At 40.9% G+C, this 18,940-nt stretch overlaps 1 protein-coding gene across 1 annotated transcript in view; it reads left to right on the top strand.

Moving 5' to 3' along the window:
* The window catches only part of IP6K3 (inositol hexakisphosphate kinase 3), a 236,650-nt gene that overhangs the window by 163,921 nt on the left and 53,789 nt on the right, over positions 1-18,940 (top strand). The window contains 1 exon segment of the mRNA XM_089673602.1: positions 9,478-9,650. Coding sequence (XP_089529728.1) covers positions 9,478-9,650 — 173 coding nt within the window.

The raw sequence follows: 18,940 nt of genomic DNA on the forward strand, positions 1-18,940 counted from the left end.
TGCACCTATTGGTATGAGAGTTTAAACCAGTATGCGCCCAGAGATCAATGCCCAGAATGCAAGAAGTCTGCGTTCTGGGCGCTCGTCCATGGGCACATACTGCCCTAAACATTTGTGCACTGTCCAGCCTAAACTCTCAGTGTGTATGGGTCCTTAGACTTTGGAGTCCAGTTTTGTACATGTATTTATTTTGTTTAATTTATTTTGCTAAGCAGCTTAATGAAGCTCAAATAATATGTTAATTGTAGCTGTTTGGTGATCCATTTACATTACAGAAAGTACATTTATTAACAGCATAGAAATTCCAAATGTTGCCGTTTACAAAGTATATTTTGCGCTACAAAAAAATGTTTGTTTATTTTTTCTCACTCTGAGAATGATACAGTTTGAATATAAGATGTTTATTCTAGAAAGAAAATGACATGAAGGGACAAATGATAACTCTATGGCCTTTTTTTAATGTCAAAAGAGCAATGTGTAAAATGCAGTAACCCAGAGTAAACAATCAAAACTCATCTTTAATCCTTTTGCTTACTTTATTCTGATGAAAGTTGAAATCTAATTTATTTTTATGAATATGTGCACTTCACTGCGCTTTCCATTGTCTAAGCATATCCATACTCAGCCTGAAACCGTGAGCATTGTGACCTATTTGAGCATTGCTTGCAATAATTAGGAGTTGTAGGGATTAACTAGTGGACAACAACAAGCACATGCAAGTGTTGGATGAATCATATATTGTAAACATAATTTATTCAACATTTTGTAAAATCTATGTGATTAACCTATGTACTTACCTTTGTGAGTATTTCACCTAGTGCATATAGACCAGAAGGTCCCTGGCCATCTCTATGGTCTAGGACAGGGGTAGGCAACTTGCAGCTCTCCAGCTGTTGCAGGACTACAAGTTCCATCATGCCTCCGCAAGTCATAGCTCTAACTGTCAGTTTTGTAATGTCTCATTGGACCTGTAGAGTCATGCCTGTATTTGCAATGCCTTATGGGAAATGTAGTTCCACAACAGCTGGGAAGCCACAGGTTGCCCACCCCTGGTCTAGGAGACCAGAAATAACGTCATGACGTCACTTTCAATTCTGGCAGATGTAAACACTGCCTTTTTTTTTGTAAAGCATGAAATCAGTAGGTTTTTTTCTCTCATGCTTTCCAGGATAGAGGAGAGATCTGGGGTCTTATAGACCCCAGATGTCTCCATAGAGAGAACCTGTCATCCCTTTATATTACAAGGGATGTTTACATTTCTTGTGATATGAACAAAAATGATTAAAAAAAATTAAAGGCGCAATTTAAAAAAAAAAAATTTAATTTAATTTTTTTAATTCTAGCTCTAGACCTCCTATGTAACTCTAAACTGGTAACCTGTAAAAATGTTTAAAGCTTCACCTATGGAGATTTTTAAGTATTGTAGTTTGTTACCATTCTATGAGAGTGCAGTTTTAAAGCATGACATGTTAGGTATCTATTTACTAGGCGGAACATCATCTATTATATTTTACCAAAACATTGGGTTATATATTGTGGGGGTTTTTTTTCATTTAAATTTATTAAAGTGTATTTTTTCCCAAAACATTGCATTTGAAAAAACTGCTGCACAAATACCGTGTGACATAAAATTTTGCAATGACCAACATTTTATTCTCTAGGGCCTCTGCTAAAATATATATAATGTCTGGGGTTCTAAGTAATTTTCTAGTAAAAAATGCAGATTTCTACTTGTGAACAAAAAGTGTCAGAATAGGCCTGGTCTTCAAGTGGTTAAACTAAATTAAAAATAATTATGATAATGCACTTCCATTGTGCATCCATTAATAATTGTAGCACTGCCCTTTTAGGGGTTGCTGATGAATTGGGTCCCCCTTATAGTCCCATACAGCCTTTTCCACACAAGTGCTTCAGAGTCAGAAACCAATCCTTGAGTTTTGGTTTTGTTGTTTATTGAGGGGATTCAAACAAGGATAGGGTAAGGGAGGGCATAGGATGCCCAAAGGAACCGATAACTGAGGACAAACTTCCTGGAACTATTCACAAGCTTCTCTTCTACAACACAGTCTCTGTTGGAGTGCTGACCAGCATCTCCTTGTTGTACCACCCCAGACCCTAGTTGAACTCCTTTTCACCCAGCAATCTGGAAAGTTTTTCTGAGCAGGAGATCTGGCTCCTGTCCCTTTGAATAGGTGAACAGTCACTAGTAGGAGGCTAATCTGGTTTCCCACCAGATTGCTCCTTCCCCTATCCGCCCAGGGGGTGTACTCACTCAGATTCTCTCCTGTACTGCATGCCGGTTGGCTGCTGCTACCAGGTCTTTCAGCTGGGCTCCTTCGCTGCCATACGGATGTTCCTCACTCAGGGGGCCAGTGAGTCATGCATTTTCTGCCTTTCCAGCTCCAGGCTTGCAAGCAGGACCCATCCCACTAGGCCTCCTTGCAGCCTCCTTTCTCCAACTCCCTACACCTCTCCCACCACCACACTCCTGCCACTGAGCAGGCTCCAACACTTTTTAAGGGAGATCAGCCCCTTGCCAAGCCTTCTGTTGGGACTGGCTGAGGTCCTTCAAGAGTGCAGCCAGCCACTCCTCAGATCCACCCACTGCCTCTAAGGCCCTCCTCCATAAGCCTCAGAGCAGGGAGAAATTCCAGAGGAGCTGACCTGCAGAGCCTCCCAGCCCTGACCACAATTTGACCCCTCTGGCTATTACACTTGAGCTGCTACTCAACTCCTGACTAACCATTGGGATCTAGCTCCCCTTAGCTAAACTAGGAGGGTGCTACATAATCATTAACAAAATGTCATATAACTATAAGAAGATACCTTATTACCACTGCCTGTTCACACCATTGTGGAGTTGTAACACTCATTATGTGCATTGGCACAATGCCCTGTCATTTATTCTGAATGGCAACCCAACACATCAAGAGCAACTGCATTGCACAGCTGTACAATAGTTGGCAGCATACTAATGTGCACGTTGTGCTGTGCTACACTGAAGAAAATGCTGCATGCCCAATTTTTGGTCCCTTGTGGTGTGTTGGGGAGCTCATTCAAATGAGTGGACTACTCTAAGGGAATGCAAACTAATGTGCAGGCCAATGCACATGCATTTAATGCTCCACAAAACAGATCAGGCTGATGTGAATGGGTCTTAGATTGTTGGCAATCATATTATATATATATATATATATATATATATATATATATATATAAAATACATTTTCTTGTTTTGTCTTTACCCTTTACCCTATCCCTATTTTAATGCATGAACAACAATCATAAAGCAAGAAAAGTATCTATTTAATTCCTATTTAGAGGAGATAAGTTAATTCTCCTCCTGCCTTCATCCTCTTGATAATAAATTTTGCTTCTCGTGCAATTTTTACAATCATTTATTTCCTTTTTCTTTATATATTTCACCTTGAAACTTCCTTGGGGTGCTTTAAATGACACATAAAGTGCTTATATATGTGTGATATATACAGTAAATAAAAGAATAAGCAGATGAGGCCAGGATGAAAATGACTGCACTGTTTACACGAAAAACTGCACTAGATTTATTCAATCCCATGACTACCAATTGATCTAAAACAGGGGTCTCCAAACTTTCTAAATAAATGGCCAGTTTATTGTCCTTCAGACTTAAGGGGGGGGGGGGGGCAAGACTGTGCCCATTGGATGTAGGAAAGGTCCCGATGTCAGTGGAATAAACGATGCCACATCTTTGGTGTCAGTGGGAGGAATTATGCCCCATCATTGGTGTCATTGGGGGGAAAGTGTGCTTCATCTTTAGTGTCATTGGGGGGAATCGTGCCTCTTCATTGGTGTCAGTGTTGGAAATGTTGCCTCATCATTGGTGTCAGTGGATGAAAATAGTACCCCAAAGGCCACAGTTTGGAGACCACTAATCTAGAACAATGGAGTGATAATTTGAATGTGCTTCATGACTACAGGTTCTGTTGATTAAACAAACCCCATGTGGCTTAGCCAATACACTTCATCCATTGTTTGCACAGTAAACTGCCTGTATAACTAGAGCTGTATTAATTAGTTGTTATTGTGTGGAATGAAAAAAAAATCAAGCCAATCATTTAAGACCTCTAGGACTAGTGCACATTAAAAACAGAACAGTTCATGTTTGCAGAATAGGACTAAATTATGTACTATCTTCTCACCTTAAGCCATGGTCTGTGTTTATTAGCCTACAAAACACAAAATGGATTGAAAACATGTTCGATTACAAAGCTCTTGTAGCAATTAGAAGCTTTTGATAACAAATTATGTCTAAGTGCATGGGTTATTATATTGTAGTATACAGTATATACTGTATTTGTCACATCTTGTACGTGAGTGGGGGTACAGTGTTAAAAATGAACAGGTCTGGGGGTATGGCCACCGCGATATGTAGAGAGATGTGAATCTGTGCAGCTCCGCCAAGGATCCCAGCTATTATCTTGACAGCGCCACTATCCTTTCCTGAACCTACCTCCACAGTGCCAGGTGACTTCCCCGCTCTCTTTGCTTCTTGCTGCTGAGACATATCTCTCCAAGTGATGGAAAAAAGAGGAAAAAAGGCTTGAGCAGCGCTGGATAGAGCAGGCCAAGATGGCAGACATCAGCCTCGTGCCGCCAAGGAAAAGCAGAAAGAGGCTGCCCAGAGACTGTTCGCCAAGACACTGGCGAAGGAGCCCACAGTTTCTGCTCCTCCATTGCTCTGCAATGAAGTGGAGCTGAACATGAGTGATCCAAAGGGCACTCTCCCCTCTTCTGAGGATGCTGACTGCTCCTGCGAGCATGTGAGTACACAAACTGCTTATTCAGTAATGGTGCCTGCCTTCCACATAGATGACACTGCTTCTGAGCCTACTCTGTAGGAGATCCTGGTGGTTGTGGTCACTACATGCAACATTTCTGTTTCAAATTTAACTGGGGAATTAAAGGGGATGAAGGTAGAACTCTCGTTAGTGAGACAAAAAAATGCTAAAGTTACATGATCACACTATGGCTCTGGAAGGCAGATGCAGTACCTTTAGAGGATGAGTGGCAACCATTACAGCGTGATGTCCACTATGTTCAGTCTGTCTCTTTTAATGCAGCCAGATTAGAGGACCTCAAGTAAGGTGCAACAATGTGCAGGCTGTTGACATTCCTGAATGGGCTGAGGGGAAAAACTTGGTCTTTTTTATTGAAACCTGGTTTATTGACATCTTTAGGAAGAGTGCATTTTCACCTACAGTCATGGCCGAAATTGTTGGCACCCTTGATATTTTTCCTGAAAATCAAGTATTTCACACAAAAAAGGTATTGCATTAACACATGTTTTGCTATACACATGTTTATTCCCTTTGTATGTATTGGAACAAATATAAAACAGAGGCAGAAAAGCAAATATGACATAATGTCACACAAAACCCCAAAAATGGGCTGGACAAAAGTATTGGCACCCTTAACTTAATATTTGGTTGCACACCCTTTGGAAAACATAACTGAAATCAGTCGCTTCCTATAACCATCAATAAGCTTCTGACACCTCTCACCCGGAATTTTGGACCACTCTTCCTTTGCAAACAGCTCCAGGTCTCTCTTATTGGAAGGACACCTTTTCCCAACAGCAATTTTAAGATCTCTCCACAGGTGTTCAATGGGATTTAGATCTGGGCTCATTGCTGGCCACTTCAGAACTCTCCAGCGCTTCTTTGCCATCCATTTCTGAGTGCTTTTTGACGTATGTTTGGGGTCATTGTCCTGCTGGAAGACCCAGGATCTTGGACGCAAACCCAGCTTTCTGACACTGGGCCCTACAGTGCGACCCAAAATCCTTTGGTAATCCTCAGATTTCATGATGCCTTGCACACAGTCAAGGCACCCAGTGCCAGAGGCAGCAAAACAACCCCAAAACATCATTGAACCTCCACCATATTTTACCGTAGGTACTGTGTTTTGTTCTTTGTAGGCCTCATTCCGTTTTCGGTAAACAGTAGAATGATGTGCTTTACCGAAAAGCTCTATCTTGGTCTCATCTGTCCACAAGACGTTTTCCCAGAAGGCTTTTGGCTTACTCAAGTACATTTTGGCAAACTGTAGTCTTGCTTTTTTATGTCTCTGTGTCAGCAGTGGGGTCCTCCTGGGTCTCCTGCCATAGCGTTTCATTTCATTTAAATGTCGACGGATAGTTCGCGCTGACACTGATGCTCCCTGAGCCTGCAGGACAGCTTGAATGTCTTTGGAACATGTTTGGGGCTGCTTATCCACCATCCGGACTATTCTGCGTTGCAATCTTTCATCAATTTTCCTCATCCGTCCACGACCAGGGAGATTAGCTACAGTGCCATGGGTTGCAAACTTCTTGATAATGTTGCGCACTGTGGACAAAGGCAAATCTAGTTCTCTGGAGATGGACTTGTAACCTTGAGATTGTTGATATTTTGCCACAATTTTGGTTCTCAGGTCCTCAGACAGTTCTCGTCTCCTCTTTCTGTTGTCCATGCTTAGTGTGGCACAGACAGACACACAATGCAAAGGTTAAGTGAACGTCTCTCCTTTTTATCTGCTTTCAGGTGTGATTTCTATATTGCCCACACCTGTTACTTGCCCCAGGTGAGTTTACAGGAGCATCACATGCTTGTAACATTCTTATTTATCCGCAGTTGTGAAAGGGTGCCAATACTTTTGTCCAGCCCATTTTTGGAGGTTTGTGTGACATTATGTCGAATTTGCTTTCTTTCCTCCCTTTTTTTGTTTTGTCCCAATACACACAAAGGGAATAAACATGTGTATAGCAAAACATGTGTTAATGCAATACGTTTCGTGAGAAATACATGATTTCCTGGAGAAATATCAAGGGTGCCAACAATTTCGGCCATGACTGTATGTGAATAATGATAGTACTCCCAAAACCTGGGAAAGATAAATTTTTACCGGACTTGTATTGTCTCATTCTTTACTGAATGTAGACTTTAAACTCTTAGCTCAAGTCCTGGCACCAGGCTATCCAAGGTCATTGGTAAACTGGTTCATGAGGATCAATCCAGGTTTATCCCTTCCAGATCAACAACAAATAATATTTCTTCTTTATCAACATGCAAATGCTGGTGGACAATATGGGGGGGGGCAGGGCCATTCCCTTACTGGATGCCACTAAGGCTTTTGACGGTGTGGAGTGGCCTTACCTTTGGGAAGTTACTCTCCAAATTTAGCTTGGGCACCAATTTTATTACCTGGGTCTGCATACTTTATTCTACCCCTAGAACCAGACTCCACATAAATAATGAGCTCTCTGATAGTTTCCTGTTGCATAGGGACACTCGAGGGTGTCCCCTCTCCCTCCTGTTCTTTGCCTTGGCAATAGAGCCTCTGGCGATTATGATCCGCAAATCTGCGGATATTGGATTCTGCAGAGGAAACACAGAGGAAAAGATATCCCTCTATGCCAATGACACTTTACTATATCTAGGTGACACATTCGGTGAAGGCACTAATGGATCTTGTTACTACATTTTGAAGATATGCAGTTTTTTCCATTAACTGGGATAAATTTGCCCTTATGCCCCATATCCACTGAATTTGCCCCTACTGGCTATAGGCTTGTGCAGATACTGGTCCTGACGTCCTTTAAATACCTGGGCCTGGTGTAAGCTTCCACTTGTGGTGGTGGGGCGGGTGAATCTGATCAAAAAGATTTGGGCACCGCAGCTTTTATATATTTTCCACAACTCTCCTATATGGATAGCAAAGAGATGGTTCTCCCAAATAGACTCCCAATTTCGAATATTTAATAAGGAAGAAGCAAAAGGCCAGAATCAGTTTGTTGACTTTACAATATGAGAAAGATAGCAGGGGGGCTAGCCATCCCACATCCAAAAATGTAATTTCTAGTGGCACAGTTTCAGCAATTAACTGGCTGGGGGCTTTTGAATTACCCTGACTCTGTGGTTTAGACTGATCACATTAACCAACCTTGTTCTACCAGTGCTTTCCCACTTGGAGATGACCCCCCCTGCTCTCCCTAATTACTGTCCCACTGCTAATCTCTTACAGAAAGTATGGGATGCTGGGAAGACTGCTTTAGGCATCAGTGTTTTTTTGGACATTTCCCCCATTTGGTGTAACCCTAGTTATCCAGAATTAGCAAAACTGGAGGGTTTTTATGAATGAAGTCAGAGAGGGATAAATTTTCTTGATCAGCTGTTCCTGGATTCTACCATCAAGTCTGATTTTACATTATCATACAAACATTTTTATCAGTACTTACAACTCAGGCATGCGATACAAACCCAGCAACACACTGCTACTGTGAGCAAAACTACCTCTCTGCTCATTAGAGAAGTATCCAGATCTAAAGTGAGGAGGGGGTTGATCTCGAGGATATATCAGACTCTGCTATCCACTATTCACCATCACGCTAATTTCAAAAGTAGAGCACAATGGTCAGCAGATGTGGGTGAGATTGATGGGGAACAGTGGGAGCTAGCACTCGAGTCGGTACCCTTGACAATTCTGTCGGCATCACACAAACTCTCCCAACTGTTCATACTCCACAGGGCCTATAGCACCCCTAACAGGTGGTTCTCTTGGGGCAAAAGAGATACACCTTTGTGCCTGAGATGCTGCTCCCACACAGGAGACTTTATCCACATGATTTGGCGTTGTCCTAAACGTACTGCGTACTGGACGGAGGTGATGCAAACTGTTTCATTACTTGCCCACTGTACTATCTCTCTGAATCCCTTGATATGTCTTCTAGGTGCACTTGATGTGCAATTGTATCAACCGGGGACATATATCATGGTTACTCGCTTGTTATACTTGACCAGGAAACTCATTGCAAGATATTGGATGTCACTTATGCCCCCAAGCCAAAAACAATGGATAGAGTATGTCAATTCACTATTGTCAAAGGAACAACTCACTTATAGACACCACAAAGCGCTGTGCAAGTTCGAGCTAGTCTGGTGTAGCTGGGTGAATGTTCCAGGTCTAGCTCCACGGCAACTAGTCATGGATAGGATTCTACAACTCTAAGGGGTATAAGTTATGGCTACTTGTCTTATCCTTCTAGTAGAATATTTCTCTTGATGATTATTATATTTTCTTATAATAGTAAGAATGACCCTATATCGACCAGCATTCTATTGGCATTACATTTACCCACCCTTTGTTAGTTTGATGGCTTCTATATTACTAGCACTGACAGGACAACTGTTGTTATGATAAATAAGGGATAATCTCTTTCTCTATATTGTACTGATTCTGCTTCTGTTATAACATGGAGAATGTGTTGTGCCATCTTCAATGCAATACTGTAGAATGTCTATCTCTACTTCCTTTTTGTCAATATGTACTGTCAATTGTACTTTTATAATACTAATAAAGAAATTTTGGGTTAAAAAAAAAGAACAGTTCTACATGAACTTTATATTTTTGCTAAATAGTTAAAGGAAATACCATATTTCTAATTTTGAATTTTAATAGCTGCTCCAAGTCATCCTATAAAGCTGAGAATTGGTTACATGTTGGAGTTTCCTGTCAGATCGGCAGCCCTAAGCAGTCGTCGGACAAACAGGCTTGCAACCCTTGAGGGCTTCACTGCCATCAACAACATCTGTCTCGGATGTCCTCTGAGTGCCACCAAAATAAGCTGTACAGTATCCTTGCAAAGGTGCTTTATGGGATGGAGGTCACAGGTACAGTATGGTAGCAAGATCTGTGGAACATAGTGGGAAGCTCATCAAGAATTCCACTTGTTCCTGAAACAAGTTATTGAGTGTCTCAACAATACAAAGAAAAATACATTTTTAAATGTACCTTAGTATTTGTGTTTTAGCCAAAGGGACTGTTTCAAATGGAATAGAATAATATAAGATGTATACACAATACTACAACAGCTAAGGATTACTGATTTCTATCGAAAAAAATCCAAAGAAAAGGATATAGCACCTCAAAGGATAATCAGCAGATTAGCAGTGTTCTATCCTTTTCTTTGGGTTTTTTCTGTAGTGCATTGGTTTTGGATCTCCCCTAATATTTAGAGTTAGGCATCAGCATACATACCATTCCCGGGACAGGGCCTTTGCCAATGGGGGTATTTTTACATATGATTACTGATTTCTACCTATATTCCACGTTTTTAAAGTTTACCAAGCATCAGATGTATTTTTATGTTACTAAGTAATAAGTGTAATAAAGCATTTTTTTAACCTTTTAGAGGGAATCCATTGCTCCCTCTAACAAAATCGCCACTTGTTTTTCTCTCCAGAAGGATGGAGCAATTTTTGAGAAGGGTCTGCATCTATGTCCTAAACTGAAATGCTGGCTGAAATTACAACATTGTGTAAATTCTGATGCCTGTGCACTTCTTGGGTTTGTTACAATGTCTGACACAGGTTAGCTCCTGCTGCAGCTTCTCACCTTTCTACAAAGTTACAATGTTGTAGCCTGTGGGATTGGAGACTGCAGAAATGCTTCCACCTGCCTGCAGCAGACTAATCAGATGATAGCAGCCTAGGCAAATTCACTTAGCTGGATCTCAGTGATTGTAAATAATGAAAGTTGCTGTTACTTTGTATTATGACATGTCAAAAATGTATTTACGCTGACGTGTAAAGTTACTAAATTGTCTTTCTTACTGTCATTTGGAGAATGTACATCATTAAGGTTCCATGCACGCTAGCATTTTTTTAAGCTCCTACAAGCTACATAGCATTATCCTATTTGTCCATACACACTACTTTAGGCTATTAGCATTTTTTGAGTGTCTAGGAGCAGAAAAAAATTGTTTTTGTAGAATTTTTTGGAGTGTTTTTCCAGCAGAATAAAATGCCTAAACGGTACTAAAATACTCCTAACAGCTTTTTTTTATAGCTTTTTTCTACTATAAAAATGCAAATAAAGCGCTAACACTCCTAAACGCTCCTAAATGCTTCTAAAAGCTACTAAAACATGCTATTACCATCGTTTTTTATCCAGCGTTTTTTACAGTGTTTTTTTAGTGTGCGTGAAATAAGAAATTATTTGAATGTTAAGATGAAGTATCGCAAGTAACGCAACCATTTATGTTAAGGAATATAGCTATTGGCAGACTCTCAGCACTTTTGGTAATGGCTGAAGGATTTGATTTATAATGTACATTTATTTAGTAATAAAAGCTCAAAACGGGCAGCACAGTGGCTTAATGGTTGGCACTTTCGCAGTACTTAGGTCGCTGGTTTGAATCCCAACTACAACACCACCTGCCTGGAGTTTGCATGTTCTCCCTGTGCTTGCGTGGGTTTCCTATCCAAAGACATGTTGGAAGGTTAATTGGCTCTATCTAAATTGGCCCTAGTAAGTGTATGTATGAATGTGAGTTAGGGACCTTAGACTGTATGCCCCTTGAGATTTGGGAACTGATGTAAATGTACTATAGATGTATGTAAAGTGCTGCGTAAATTGACGGTGCTATATAAGTACCTGTAATAAATAAATTTTAAAACAATAAATGAAAATAAATGAGAGCACCAGCAAATGAAGTGGAAGTGGAAAATGTATTTTTTATTTTACTACTTCACAGGAGCAATGAGCTATTTTAATCATGCTAAAAGTTTATAGCACAGATTACACCTCTTCAAACCATCATTAACAACCATGGTTTCTTTTCTCACCTAGCATTTTTAATAAAATTGCAATTTAAAAGCTGATTTCTTTTTCTATTTTTTAAATGAATCTACCTTGCAAAAAAGAAAAGAGCCAAACTGTGATAACTTGGAAGAATGGAGTGAAAACGTAAGTAGGGCAAGTTTAGGGAATTATCATAAGTCACTGACTCCCATATGTATATGAAAATCCCTAAAATGCAAAGATCCTTCCTTCAGAAGGGCTAAATAACACTGGTAAAACTAGTTTAGATCACACATTTGCTGCTCCTTTAAGACCTACATTTTCTGTTGCAAATTCACTGCACATCATTGCAGATAAAAGTTTTCCCAACCATGATTTTTAAATAATTATTTTAATGATCTACAAAGTAGACTTTGAGACACAATCAACTTTGACTTTTGTAGGAAGCAAATTTTCAGTTCTTTTATCCTGTTAATCTAGATCTCAAAGCTGCACATCAAATCTAAAGCTTATATCATGCTTCTGCTGTGAGGTCATGTATTTGCTTCATGAGTTCATTGCACACAACATGCTTATGTTCCAGAACAAAGGCTAACATGAAATCACACTAAAGCATTACCAATTAAATGGAACATAATACATCTATTACAAAAGTAGACAAATAACATACGGATGGTCTCAACAACTTGCTACACGTCTGAAACGGTTCAAAACTTTTGGAGGGTTCATGCACACAGGCTGTTTGATTTTACTGAAGATCTTGAAGGCAGCAAGCTACTATGTAAAATCTTGCCTATACACTGTAGACATGTAATGTTTGTGCTGTGTACATCATACAGTGAAAAGGAAGACACAGGCGGCTGCTCCATCTAGCATCCTGGCTTGCTTGGATGCTAGGGGCCCCTGCTGCCTAGCATCTGTGGTATTCAAGACCAACCGCATACATAACCACTAAATGCTCTATGCATGCAAACAGAGTAAAAGATGGTCCATATGCAGGATCGTAGGTGCAGATTTTTTCATTTTCACAACTGAATGAAATTTCAGGTAATGGGTCCATAGCATACAAGACAGCTGTAGACCAGATGCGATTTCTCCTGCGCTATAGGACCCAGGCTGGTGGCGAGTAGATGGAACCAAAACCAGAAAAAGGCGACCACCAGTGTATTAAAGGTTGTGCAGCTCCAAACAAGGCTGGGGATGCCCAACCAATATTGCAAAGTGAAACAAAAACGAGAAGCGCACCAACCTCAGTAACCAAATTTATTAATTAAAGAATGGTACTCACAAACAGCGAATAAAAACAGGCATGTAGTCCTTGAAGGAACTTCAGAGATAAGGAGCAAGCGCGAATCCCATCATGGGGTTAGACACTCAGTACAGCTGAGGCGTTTCGAAGGCCATGCCTTCTTCATCAGAGCTCTTCGAGGACTACATGCCTGTTTTTATTCACTGTTTGTGAGTACCATTCTTTAATTAATAAATTTGGTTACTGAGGTAATGCACAAGGTTGGTGCGCTTCTCGTTTTTGTTTCACTTTACAACACAGCTGTCTTCAGATCTGTTAAAAAATGTATCGATCTAAGAATAGCATGTTTTGTACAAAGTGCATAACACACTCCCCGCCCCCCAACAAATTCCCCACTCTCTAACCCGAATATCTCACACAAATAATCATAAAAAAAAGGCTAAGTTCACCTTTTGAAATTTTTTTAATAAATAAATGCACACTTTGTTGCAGGTAAAAAAATGTGTCCAAAAGGAAGAAAAGGGGAAGCATTCCCCTGTAGGTCAAAGTATTTATATGATCCTATCAAAAATTCTCAGGGTGGGAGCCATGCACAATATTCAAAATTCCAAGCCAGAGTGAGAGTAATAATTCTAGTAGATGACCTGCTCCATAACACTAAACTGATGACCTGTAGGGGCTTTTGAAGTCTCACTCGGCCACTGCCCGAGGGCCCATGGTCAGTAGGGGGCCCCATGAAATGCCTCTGGTACCTTTTTATAGGCTTTTTTTGAGTGTGGGTGAGGACATAGGGGCCCCATGATCCCCTATAGCCCAGGGGCCCCATGAGTTGTCAGTCCGCCCCTGGCCCGGACTGCGCTGCACACCAACCACTGCGTTGCAATGCTGCATGCATCACCGAGCATGTTAAAGGACTAACTGACAACCTGTATACTTGGGGTCTTGAATTAAAATTTACGGAGGTCCGGTCAGCAAAATTTCCCTCCAGCAGAGGTCCAAATCTCGTTAGCAATATAACACATCTACATTATCATCTTTAGTGTACCTTGTAGTCCCCTTACATCACAGTCCCCTCTTTAAAGAAGTCCCACTGTGTCCTCAGTTCCCCTTCACATTACTGCCCCCCTTTACATCGCAGTGCCCCTTTAAACACCACAGCGCCCCTTAACACAGCACAGAGCCCCTTAACAAAACATAGCACCCCTTAACACAATACAGAGCCCCTAACACAACACAGTGTCCCTTAATATAAACCCTTTTAATGCAATCCTTCCTATGCACAGTCCTATGGTACCTTAGGCAGAGCAGAGACACAAATCCTTCTGGGGTGTCCACTCCTGGGCTTCCAGCCTGCTACCAATGTCATCCTCATAGCGGGCGGGGGTGGGAGAAGCTGCAGATTGGGACTGAGAAGCGGGAGCTGCCCAAGTTAACAAGTGGGAGATTGCCTTGCTTGCTAATATGAAAAGACTCCCGCTTTTTGTCTCGAGCTGCAGAGAGCGGAAATCTTTATTAACAAGCTGGGTAATCACCAGCTCCCGCTCCTCAGTCCCGATTTGCAGCTCCTCACATTCCGCCCACTGTGAGGATGACATCGGTGGCTGAGTGAGAGGCCCAGAAGAGGACACCCAGCCGTGGCAGTGGCACAGCTGAGGTCCAGACAGGACTGTTCCTCGGTCTGGTTCCGGACCGCGGTTCGCCATTTAGTGACCACTGCTATATACTGTATATAGATAGCCCAATTACTTATATAACTAACACTCCTTTCTCATTCCAACTCTACTGTAAGGGAATTCCTGTGAGATGGCTGGCTAATATAAATGCGCACAGCAATCTCCGCAGAGTAGTGACCAAACGTGCGCACAGAAATGCGCGATCACACACAAGCACGCGCATGCACAGTGAATATTGGAGCCAGATGGACTATTTACAGGATGCTCAGTGCTTAGTGCTGTCTGGTCTTAAGCTGTTTCCCTGTGTCCTGCTGTATTATTGTATGATCCCCTTGTTGCTGACCCGGCTTGTACCTGACCTGACTTCGGATTCCTCTCCTGCCTTGTTGCTCGTTCCTGATCCTGGCTCTGTTCATGACTTTGGCTTCATGACTTTGGCTTACTTATGATTTGGTACCTCGCTTCCTGCCCGTTGATGACCTTGGCTATTCCTGTGACCTTGCTCCTGTCTCCAATCCCAGCTTCCTGTCCTGTTCGAGTGCCCGCCAGGCTATTATACCAGCTCTGCACACCATAAACTGTTCCTGCTTCAAGGCAGCTGGGAAATCTGACACATCATGTATCCTAATCCTGTTGTGCAAGCGGAGTGCCCTTTTAACCCAGGTGGGATTCCGAAGCATCGCTACCATTCCTGAACAAGTCTCTTCAGGACTCCAACTGCAAGCTCTTCAGGCAACACCTGCTGGCACTCTTGTTCCCCTGGTCCCCACTTCCAGCGGGGTCAGGGCTAGTGACACAAGTGAGGCCAACCTTGTCATTTCATTCTCCTATCAGGTATGTGACATCTACAAAAGCAGCCAGTAAAAAAATAAGTTAGCACCAGGGGCGGACTGACCATTCAAGCACTCGGGCACTGCCCGAGGGCTCGGGGTCAGTAAGGGGCCCCATGAAATGCCCCTGCTACCTTTTATAGGCTTTTTGGGTGTGCTTTGAGTGTGAGCAAGGACAGAAGGGCCCCATGATCCTCTATTGCGCGGGGTCCCCATGAGTTGTCAGTCCGCCCCTGGTTAGCACACTATATAAATATGTAAACAGTCACACTATATTCAATGATGTAACAAATATGAAACACATCTACCTGTATGAGGTGTTTTATAACAGCAAATGCCTATAACTTTCAGCATCGGAGCATCTTATAGCATATAACTCAGTTTTCAGTGATTAACATTGTCTGTACAGATATTTACGACCATCTCAGGCATGGAACACATTGAATAGTTTGTTCAGTAAGTTTTTTAAATAACTCCCAATCTCCTTTGCATATAAGATCTATACATTAGAGTGAAGGGAAATCTCCAAAACATGGACACAAACGACAATACAAATCTGGAAGAGGTTCAAACCCTTCTCCACTCTATTTGAAAAAGAAGCTACAATTTTACACTTTTTTTCTTGATTGGGGAGTGCTCCCATCCACCTCTATAGTTATAGATTACTAATAATAGTTGTGTATTGCTTGAGGTTTTTTTGGGTTTCTGAGGCTCCCTTTAAAGGAAGCTAAGGTAAGTGTGGGTGCCTCTAGAAGATTTATGTACAGGCACTTCGAGAAGCTCTGCTAGCAGTTTACAAACCTGTCAGTAAGGGATTTTAAAAGATTATTCTTAAAGAGCAATTTAACCACTTGCCTACCGGGCACTTTTACCCCCTTCCTGCCCAGGCCAATTTTCAGCTTTCAGTGCTGTCGCACTTTGAATGACAATTGTGTGGACATGCAACACTGTACCCATATGAATTTTTTTTCACACAAATAGAGCTTTATTTTGGTGGTATTTAATTACCACTGGGTGTTTTATTTTTTGTGCTATAAACAAAAGAAGAGAGAAAAATTGTAAAAAAAAAAGCACAGCAGAGAAATACATAGCAGCATGTCTCCCTAGTAAAACACACACAGCACATTATGTAAAACAGCACACAGTTTACCCTTTGGTCACCCCAGATGTTAACCCCTTCCTGCCCAGTGTCATTAGTACAATGTCAGTTTTTATTAGCACTCATCACTGTGTTAGTGTCATTGGGATTTCAGTGGCAGTTAGTCAGTTCCCACCCAATGTCAGAATGCCTGCCGCAGTCCCACTATAAGTCGCTGATTGCCACCATTACTAGTATTAAAAAAAATAAAAATAAAAATTCCAGTATATATACCGCCATTTGTAGACACTATAACTTTCATGTCAACCAATTAATTTACACGTATTGCGATTTTTTTTTTAACAATGACATGTAGCAGAATACATTTTGGCCTAAATTTATGACAAAATTAGATTTTTTACATCTTTTTACTATGTTTTATAACAAAAAGTCAAAAATATTGTTTTTTTTCAAAATTGTTGGTCTTTCTTTGTTTATAGCGTAAAAAAATAAAAACACAGAGGTGATCAAATTTCATTGAAAAAAAGCTCTATTTGTGGGAAAAAAGGACATAAATTGCATTTATGTACAGTGTTGCATGACTGCGCAATTGCCAGTTGAAGTAGCGCAGTGCCGTATCGCAAAAACTGACCTGGTCAGGAGGGGGGGGGGGGGGTAAAATCCTCTAGAGGGTAAGTGCACATAACAATTAAAATATTATAAAAGTATCAACATTTTATTTATACAATGTAAGAAAGCCTTCAAGGGCTAGACACACCCCAACATATACATAGTGTAATATATTAAACACATATGAAAGAAGATGTTACATGCTGTATCACAAACAAGAGTTGTTTCAATATCAAAATAAAAACTCTGTGTTTCAACTTGAAAGAGCTCTGATGAAGAAGGGACACCCTTTGAAACGTGTCAGATATACTGAAGATCCATCCCCTTGATGGGATTCGCGCTATCTTCAAGCCCCTTTGAGGACTTACATGCCTGATTTCATTCGCTGTTTGTGAGTATATTTTTACAATTAATACATTTTGGTTACTGAGGTAATGCGCAAGGTTGGTGCGCTTCTCGTTTTCATTTCATTCAACTTGAAAGTATTCCTCAAGGGATTATCAATTAATTCTGTGAACTGAAACCTGAAATACAAACACACATCAGAATATCACACAATACAACAGTGCAGACACAAATTATAATAATCAAGCTGCAGTATAAATAAATGCTTAAAACAATTTCTATAACAAAAAATGTATGTTTACCTAGAAAAACTACCTTGAAGATGCATTGAAAACAGATGGATTTCTATACATCCAGCAATCCACGAAAGTGACAGCAAGTCCAAAGTTTAATACACTTTTTATTGCAAGCTCCAGTAAACCACAGAAGGAATAATATAGAGCATTAATATAGGAGAGGGAGTGCCCAGATAGCATATTATTTACTAATTGATTTCTTGTATAATAGTCACCATTTTATATGAGTTAGATTTTGAATAATTTTTAATTTCCTGAATAAGGGTTGCTAGCAAATAACGACTGAATGCACTGCATTTTACTGCCAATTTTCATCTTTGTATTGTTCATCTTAGTGCTGATAGTGACTGAGTAAATGGTCCAAATATCTGAAATATCTCTATTCCTGGTGTATGTTTCCTACGTCGATATGTGCTCACCTGATTTGCATGTACTATATCATAAAAGCAGACCTAAAATTAAATATTAAAGCTAAGTTCGCCTTTTGAAAAAAATAATAATAAATGCACATTTTGTAAGGTAAAAAATTAGCATTTTTAACTTTTTCTAAGGAGCCTCTAAAGCATTGTACATTTGATTAGCAGATCACAGGTGTAATGTCAGGTTGTCTGCCCTTACCTCCAACATGGCAGCTAGTATCAGTGGACTATGAGAGCGCTCACCAGCACCTTTGCAGTTCATTGAGAACTGCAAGCCATCAGCTACAATGGCAGGAAGCTGTGAATAAAGGAATGACGCAGCCCTGTGGGCGGAGAGCTGCGCAGACTGACAGTTTTCAGATTGTGACAGCAGGTGCAGAGAGAGGATCCCCTCCAACCATTGCAGGGAGGGGGGATCAGAGGGAGAGGGGGTGGATGCTTAACATGTTCCATCCTAAATACGGGTGTAACATGTAACATGTTCAAAAAGGTGAACTTGGCCTTTAATGTAATGCTATTGTAACACCCCTTAACCCCCTATTGGCTATTAGGCATCTCCAGAGATCAGGTGGGTTGACATATCAACTCCGGGTAGGATTATTGATGTGTAGTAATGTTGTCAAAAGATGAGCACGGGTCACTTTTGGACAGTTAATAGAGTTCATTAAAGGCCAATAGGGAGAGGGTTAGGACACAGGATATCCAAAATAGCAACAGGCAGATTCTGAATAAATGTCTACCTACAGCCATACAGGAAAAAATAACCTTTACACCTGACCAGCACCCTGTATTCTTACAGCTGTAAGCAGTTTCAGCTCT

Source organism: Staurois parvus, unplaced genomic scaffold, assembly GCF_062004578.1.
Source record: "Staurois parvus isolate SC_StPar_1 unplaced genomic scaffold, SC_StPar_1.0 ptg000142l, whole genome shotgun sequence".
NCBI lineage: Eukaryota > Metazoa > Chordata > Amphibia > Anura > Ranidae > Staurois > Staurois parvus.